The 7,812-nt window shown below is 38.5% G+C and overlaps 1 protein-coding gene across 1 annotated transcript; it reads left to right on the forward strand.

Annotated features, from left to right (window-relative positions):
- Nucleotides 1-315: 315 nt before the first annotated feature.
- LOC103719511 (heat shock protein 90-5, chloroplastic-like) lies at nt 316-7,456 on the forward strand. Its single transcript, XM_008808791.4, has 19 exons — nt 316-733; nt 1,020-1,093; nt 2,902-3,027; nt 3,100-3,193; nt 3,342-3,425; nt 3,544-3,687; nt 3,765-3,881; nt 3,993-4,040; nt 4,124-4,201; nt 4,599-4,703; nt 4,803-4,943; nt 5,090-5,182; nt 5,394-5,471; nt 5,590-5,844; nt 5,940-6,042; nt 6,160-6,334; nt 6,471-6,576; nt 6,806-6,895; nt 6,984-7,456. Exons 1-19 carry the CDS (start codon nt 461-463, stop codon nt 7,188-7,190), a joined length of 2,391 nt encoding a protein of 796 aa, XP_008807013.2. The 5' UTR covers nt 316-460; the 3' UTR covers nt 7,191-7,456.
- The last annotated feature ends 356 nt before the right edge of the window (nt 7,457-7,812 follow it).

Genomic DNA, 7,812 nt, shown 5'->3' on the forward strand with positions numbered 1-7,812 from the left:
GGATGGAAAAAAATTGAACTAAAGCTAGGTCTAGCTTGACTAAATTGAACCCTAGCTGTCCCATCTACCTCGAACTGATTCCTGTATTCATGGAGAAACTCATTCTTACCTCTAGCGTTAATGCGCATAGAAATTTCCGCCCGAAAAATGCTGTGACGCACAATTCAACGGACCAGATCTTTTTACGTACCGGGGGTAACGGTAGATGGGACTGTCGCATCAAAATTTCTACGCGGTACAATTTGAAATGGATCGTGCATCCCTAACTCGTGCTCGCATTCTAGAACCCTCTCTTTTTGCCCTTTTCTCTCCATTCTTGCCCCGTTAAACCCTTCAGTCTCAGGATTGGTGCTCCCAACCCGTATACCCAAACCCTAACCCTATCGGTTTCTTTCCAGACATCCGGGGTTTCGACTGCGCCCCTTTCCAGAACTCCAGGGTCGCAGTCGCCACGGCATCCATGGCTTCCGTCTCGAGCCGGAGCCTGGGCACCTGCTCCGTCTCGGCCTTCGGTCTCTCTTCTCCCCCCTTGGTCTCCAATGGCCGGAGAGCTGTGCCGTTTAGAAGTTCGTTTTCGCCCAAATCCCTGATCCCAAGGAAGGGGTTTCCTTCTGCTGGCCTGAAATGGAAACTGGAGAAGAGGGAGTGCCGAATGGTGGTCCGATGTGAGGCGGCGGTTGCGGAGAAGGAAGCGGAGGAGGCGTCTGGCGAGAAGTTTGAGTACCAGGCCGAGGTGCGGTTTGGTTTATCTTCTCATATTCAGTTGCCTGCATGCTGTTAGATAAGTTTTATTGGTGAAAGATGAGACTTTTTTTGCTGGATTCCCTCTTCGTCTTTTGCTTCTCCAGGATGCGTTTATCTTGTTTGCATCTTCTCTCCATTTTTATATTTTCTATTGTCAAATGAAAAAGTTTTGGCCTTTTTCCCAAGAAATCCGACCTGTCTGTTCATGCTGGGCTCTTATTATCCCGCAATGCTATTTTTTGACAAGCGTCTGGTTCCGCTTCTTGTGGTTGCAGGTCAGCCGCCTAATGGATTTGATAGTTCATAGTTTGTACAGCCACAAGGAAGTATTTCTTCGCGAACTTGTAAGGTTGGTAATTGGTAATTGCAGTTGTCTTTTCTGTAGTTCATAAATCTGGCATGGACGGTATGGGGGATATATGGTTTCATTCATCTGATTTTTGTAGTTGAGTTGGCCCAGCATCATTCATATATTTCTGTGCATCCTTTGCATCCAGTAATCCCAGGCCAGTCAAGGGGTATTCCCAATTGTTTGTTCCGTAGGTGGATTCCAAGAAGCTGAATTGCTCTATAATTTTGAACTTACTCTTGATCTATTTCTCACATTTTCCAAGCATGTTTTAAATGTCTATTTCATTTCTAAAATTTGCGGTTATAATTGAGTGAAATTTGAATACTTACTGATGTAGATGAATTAAGCAAATAAATGTTTGTTTCTATGTTTCCTTTCTGCATATGCAAGCAAAGGGATGGCTTTAAAGGGTTGAAATGCGGTGTGAAATAATATATTCTCGATGACAGTTTCCTTGTCTATCTTTTTTTTTCTTTTTTCTTCTTTTAGCAGAAAATTATATTGAGTGTGATCTTGTTGTGGGCAACTCTTTGCAGATCATAAATTCCTGTAATCTTAAAGGCATGGGCAACTACCACCCACTTGTCCGTTAAAAATGTGTTAAAATTCTTGGCTGAATGCTAGCTATTGTTATTTGGATAATCAAGCCTACACAAGGAAAATATATATATATATATCATCTCATGCAATGTACCAGCTAGTGTAAAATCTTGTCTGCATATTCAGTGTTCAGAAATTTGTAATACAAATTAATGACAAATCAAATTAGCTTTCTGAGAAGACAAACAGTGCTATGAGACATGCTAAAAACAGAATAAGGACTATAAGGGATCAAAACAATGCTATCAGTTTTATTAGTTCATTGAGGAAGATGGAATATTGGCATATAAGATGTTATTGCTTAAACCAAACTGATACCAAAGGAAGATGTAGAGCTTTGCAACAAAAAATTCTTGTAAATACAAAGAGATGCAATATGCACTATTAAGTAATAGTACTCCAATAGACTAGAAACGGTGAAGGTTTTAGTGGATTGCCCATCTCTAAATGCTTAAACAAACAGAGGTTTGTTTAGTAGATTGCCAGTATTTAGAAATTACCCTACAGAAGTTGATCATAGAAGTATGAAAGACTGCAAGTAACTTGCTAAGGTAAAAGTAATGGCTGATGAGCAGGTACCGAAAGCTCCTGCAAGGGTGTCCTTGTAAATATGCATGATCCCAGATACTGGTACCATATCTTTTCATGCACATTTTGTTCTAATATGAGCAGGCACCTCTGTAAAATCCTAAAATCTTTGTGGTAAACAACCCCACTGGCTAGATCCTTGTAGCATTGTTCATGAAGGTATGATCATTTCACCAGTTTTTGCAGGATTAAAAGATGACATGGATTATTCTCTAAATTATGACAAACCAACATGCCTCACCTCTATGGAACTGGCTCAAGACGTTCTATTTTCTGTGTTCTAGTATTTCAGGCAGAGATTGCAGTTTGTAGACAGGAGGGCTCTTTATCTCTCTGTTTATATTTTTCACATTTATGTGTTCATAATGTTTTTATATGGTTGAATTTCCCTTTGCTCCTCCCAAATCCAACACCCAACACAGATCATAATCTGATACCTTGCTCATATGCAGGAGTGAATACTGCTGTTATGATTTTACACTCGGTTTATCTTTTATAGGATGTGTAATAGCACTTCATTTTCTTTCTGTAGATGAGAATTTCTTCTTTGGCACGTCCTACATAAAATACATTTTGCGCTGTTGAATACTACTGCTGACTGATGTCATTTCTTTTAGTAATGCAAGCGACGCACTGGATAAGCTGAGATTTTTTAGCGTGACTGATCCTTCTCTACTTGGTGATGGTGGTGAGTTGGAGATACGCATAAAGCCTGATCCAGATAACGGGACAATTACAATCATGTAGGTTGCTAAAGACCTTGTTTTCCTTTTCTTCTAATTCAAAGTTCATATTTAAAATGTTTGAGATTTCAGTGACACTGGTATTGGAATGACCAAAGAAGAACTTATCGATTGCCTTGGGACCATTGCCCAGAGTGGAACTTCCAAATTCTTAAAGGCTCTCAAGGTACTATTTTGTTCTTTATGACATCTAACTTAACATTATAACACGGATATCGTATTATATTGCTTTTTTGTTACTTTAGTAATGCATAGACTTATCTGACTATTGCATCAATCTTTAGATCACTAATATAGTATCTGGATATGTGTAGGAGAACAAGGATGTTGGGGCAGACAATGGCCTAATTGGTCAGTTTGGTGTTGGATTCTATTCGGCCTTCCTTGTTGCAGACAAGGTTTAGAACTTCTCTCTTCTGAATAATATTTGATCTGTAGTTGATGGCGCTTAGATTTACCTCAACTATGTGTTTCTTAATTTTTTGTGATGTTGTTGAAATAATGGTCCCAAAATAGGTTGTTGTGTCAACAAAGAGTCCAAAATCAGATAAGCAGTATGTCTGGGAAGCAGTGGCTGACAGTAGCTCATATGTGATACGAGAAGAGACTGATCCCGAGAAGTTACTACGGCGTGGAACTCAAATTACCCTCTATCTTAGAGTATGGCAACACTAATATTCTTGTATGTGGATGTAGATATCCTCGATAGGTCTCTTATTCTTTTCTTTCTTCATCAGCGAGATGATAAGTTTGAATATGCGGAGCCCATCAAGATCCAGGGATTGGTCAAGAACTACTCACAATTTGTGTCCTTCCCCATATACACATGGCTGGAGAAATCAAGAACTGTAGAGGTGAGATGTAGTCTGGGCATGCCAATTTCTTCTGTTGACCCCTCTTTTAATTTTATTTAACTTTATTGTTGTGCACCATTAACTTCTTTCAATTTTTATATTTGTTGATAGGTGGAAGAAGAGGAACCTCCAAGACAGGGTGAAGAAGCAAAGCAAGAGGTAACTAGTGTATTTGATGGACAACTGGTTTTGGTAAATTACTGTCACATAGTGAGGCTGACTTATTCGCTGCTTGTTGGTAGGGTGAAAAGAAGAAGAAGAAAACTGTTACTGAGAAGTATTGGGACTGGGAATTGGCAAATGAAACAAAGCCTATATGGGTAAGTTTTGAATAATTTGCTCCAAAATAAAAAAAAAAGTATTTGAGTACATGAGGCTCCTGCCACTGCAGGGTCTCGGGAGGGTCAGATATATGCAGCCTTATCTCTACCTAGAAGCTGTTTCCATGTTTTAAACCCTTGACACCCAGGTCATTGTAATAAATACAGCCTTACCATTATGTCAAGGCCCGCACTCTAATAATTTGTTCCAACATATTCAATGAAAACTAATAGAATCTTAGACATCTTTTCGGTTTAAATTTCCCCATTTCTAAATTCTGATCAATTTCTGGCTTTTTGTTGACTGTATCACTTGATCCAGATCTGTGTCTCTGCTGTATATGCTGCCTTAATTAGCTAAATTTCCCCATTTATTGTTCCTTTTGCTGGTTTGCAGATGCGAAATTCAAAAGAAGTTCAGAAAGATGAATACAACGAATTCTATAAGAAGACATTTAATGAATTCTTGGATCCTCTTGCATACACCCACTTCACCACAGAGGTGAGCAGTACTGAAAGTTGACTAGGCTGTCATAAAAGCAGGTCGGCAATTCTTTTGGAGGTGATTATTGTAAAATTGGCTTGGTTCACTATGTAACAGGGGGAGGTGGAATTCAGAAGTGTTCTTTACATACCAGGAATGGCACCTCTTAACAATGAAGATGTAATAAATCCGAAGACAAAGAATATTCGTTTATATGTCAAACGTGTATTTATTTCAGATGATTTTGATGGCGAGCTGGTATGTAACACCATATAAAAATTGTAACACAGAGTAAATTGTTGGTTTGATCATTTATTTTTTTCTGATTACTTGCACATTAATTCATAACTAGCATTTTCATATCTGAGTTGAATTAGTTGCTGAACTCAGTATTCCAATTGCAGTTCCCTCGTTACTTGAGCTTTGTGAAGGGTGTAGTGGATTCGAATGATCTTCCTCTCAATGTTTCTCGTGAGATGCTTCAAGAAAGTAGAATTGTAAGTCATCTGATGTTTATATCACATAAAATGTTTGATGTCCACACTGTAAATCTTAGGCTATTAGGCTTAGTATTAATCTAATTAATGTTTAAGGGCATCCTTTATAGATCTTTGTTTTGGCTTTTAAAATATTTTAATTTCCATTCAGCTCGACATTTTTTAAAGAATACATACATATATATAAATATATATTTATTTATATTGACAGGTGAGAATTATGCGGAAAAGGCTTGTCAGGAAAACATTTGATATGATCCAAGAAATCTCTGAAAGCGAAAACAAGGAGGTGGGTAGTGCCTGAATTGGGCTCTCTCTTGTTCCATTCTCTCTTTTGGAAGAATTAAGGTATGCTTTCATCATACAATATGAGACCGTATTTAAAATTAATTATCAATGTCCTGCAGGAGTACAAGAAGTTCTGGGAGAACTTTGGAAAGCTTATCAAACTAGGGTGTATTGAAGACTCAGGAAATCACAAGCGCCTTGCTCCTTTGTTGCGCTTCTATTCTTCCAAAAGTGAGGAAGATATGATAAGCTTGGATCAATATGTGGAGAGTATGGCTGAGAACCAGAAGGCTATCTATTACTTGGCCACAGACAGCTTGAAAAGTGCCAAAACTGCGCCATTCTTAGAGAAGCTGATCCAGAAAGATATTGAAGTAAGCACCCAGATGGTTTAACTACCGGGCAGCTGTTGTTGAATCACTTATTTTGGTTTGAATAATGATTCTCTGTTGCATTTTTTCTTCCTTAGGTTCTATATCTGGTAGAGCCGATTGATGAGGTTTCTATTCAGAACCTACAGACCTACAAAGAGAAAAAGTTCGTTGATATCAGTAAGGAAGATCTAGAATTGGGTGAGTGTTATGAAATACCTTGCAAATTATTAATCGGAACATGTTGTTTGCATCCTTTTGTTTAAAGTTATCTAGTTTATGGATGTGCATCTGCTGATGATTTGAGTTCTGATTTAGGTGATGAGGATGAGGTACAAGAAAGAGAAAACAAGCAGGAGTACAATCTTTTATGTGATTGGATAAAGCAACAACTTGGTGATAAGGTAGCTAAAGTCCAAGTGTCAAAGCGACTAAGTTCTTCACCATGTGTTCTTGTCTCTGGCAAATTTGGATGGTCTGCAAACATGGAAAGGTATGCTTAAAAGTTTAAAATTGTGAATTCTTCATTTTTTGAGGACAACGTCATCTTGTCTTGATTCTATCTTTTGATACATTCATGTTTCTAATGTTCTTCCAATTTATGATATGTACGTCCTTGTGGTTTATAGGCTTATGAAGGCACAAACCCTTGGTGATACATCAAGCTTAGAATTCATGAGAGGAAGAAGAATATTGGAAATCAATCCAGATCATCCCATCATCAAAGACTTGAATGTAAGATTGTTTGACTAAATTTATTTGCTTTTTGATTATTTAAGCGTATCTCATTGGCCTAGTCAGACACAAAACATGGTGTAAGATCTTATGCGCTATATCAATGAACATATGGGCAGGGAGGCGGATACTTGTTCTAAATGTGTTTGCCATCAGCTGAAATTTGTCCATATTGTGGCCTGCTCTAGGAAAACCTTCCTCTGTCAGTTCTAACACAGACCATTTGCAGGCTGCTTGCAAGAATGACCCGAGCAGTGATGAAGCTAAGAGAGCGACCGATTTATTGTACGATACTGCCTTAATCTCAAGTGGATACACTGTAAGTCAATCAAATCCCTTGACCTTCTTTATGGTTTCATAGTGGACTGTTAAACCTATCTTCATTGTCCCTGTTTTTCTTCCTCTAGCCTGACAGCCCTGCCGAGTTGGGGAGCAAGATTTATGAGATGATGGCGATTGCACTTGGTGGAAGATGGGGAAGACTGGAATCTGAAGCAGCCGCAGAAGAAGCTGATGCGGAAGTAAGAACTGAAGCAGGCTCTGGTGAGGCGACTGAGGCGGAGGTGGTTGAACCTTCGGAGGTGCGCATGGAGAGCGATCCATGGAAGGATTGATCATTTTTTTTTCCGCAGGATATTATCTTTTAGTATCAATTCTGTACGAGTGTGAGTTGGGGCAAATCAAATTTTGTTGCCTGAAGTTGAAATCATCGAGTTGAGGAAGTGATTGGATGCATTGTTGGCCTTTGCACTTCAAATTTTGGCGGCTTTTGTTCGTTTCTTAAGCGAGCTGTCATTTTCGAACAATAAGAAAAGATGAAGAGAAGTTATTTATGCCGGTTCTGAAATTATGGTGTGTAAAAAAGCCTTTTTTTATTATTTTTTTGGAGCTGATGCTTTGGAGCGATCGATCTCTGGTACTAGTTCTTTTGGATTCTTATTTGGTTTGGAAATGAGGCAGATCCGAATCTTATTCTTAGATTAAAATATTTAATCTATTAGCTAAGGCAAATATTACTTTTTGTTCTTAGGAAAAAAACTGTCACATTTTTTTTCAATTATCAAATATTATGGATACTCAAAAAATTGTTCTATAGAAGGCATTGTGCAAGTCAATACCCAAATATTCATCAAAATACTTTCATCAGTGACAATCATCCAAAGCTTCATGCCCTGGAAACTCTTCTCTTGATCTGCAGCTCTTGGGTCGCAGGCTTATGTGGTCCATTGTCTTTGG

The sequence above is a fragment of the Phoenix dactylifera genome, chromosome 7, assembly GCF_009389715.1.
Source record: "Phoenix dactylifera cultivar Barhee BC4 chromosome 7, palm_55x_up_171113_PBpolish2nd_filt_p, whole genome shotgun sequence".
NCBI classification, from domain to species: domain Eukaryota; kingdom Viridiplantae; phylum Streptophyta; class Magnoliopsida; order Arecales; family Arecaceae; genus Phoenix; species Phoenix dactylifera.

Coding starts and splice junctions, on each gene's coding strand:
- LOC103719511 (XM_008808791.4), top strand. CDS start 461: ATGGCTTCCGTCTCGAGCCGGAGCCTGGGCACCTGCTCCGTCTCGGCC. Junction 4,944..5,089: donor ATGATTTTGATGGCGAGCTG/GTATGTAACACC, acceptor TTCCAATTGCAG/TTCCCTCGTTACTTGAGCTT. Junction 5,845..5,939: donor TGATCCAGAAAGATATTGAA/GTAAGCACCCAG, acceptor TTTCTTCCTTAG/GTTCTATATCTGGTAGAGCC.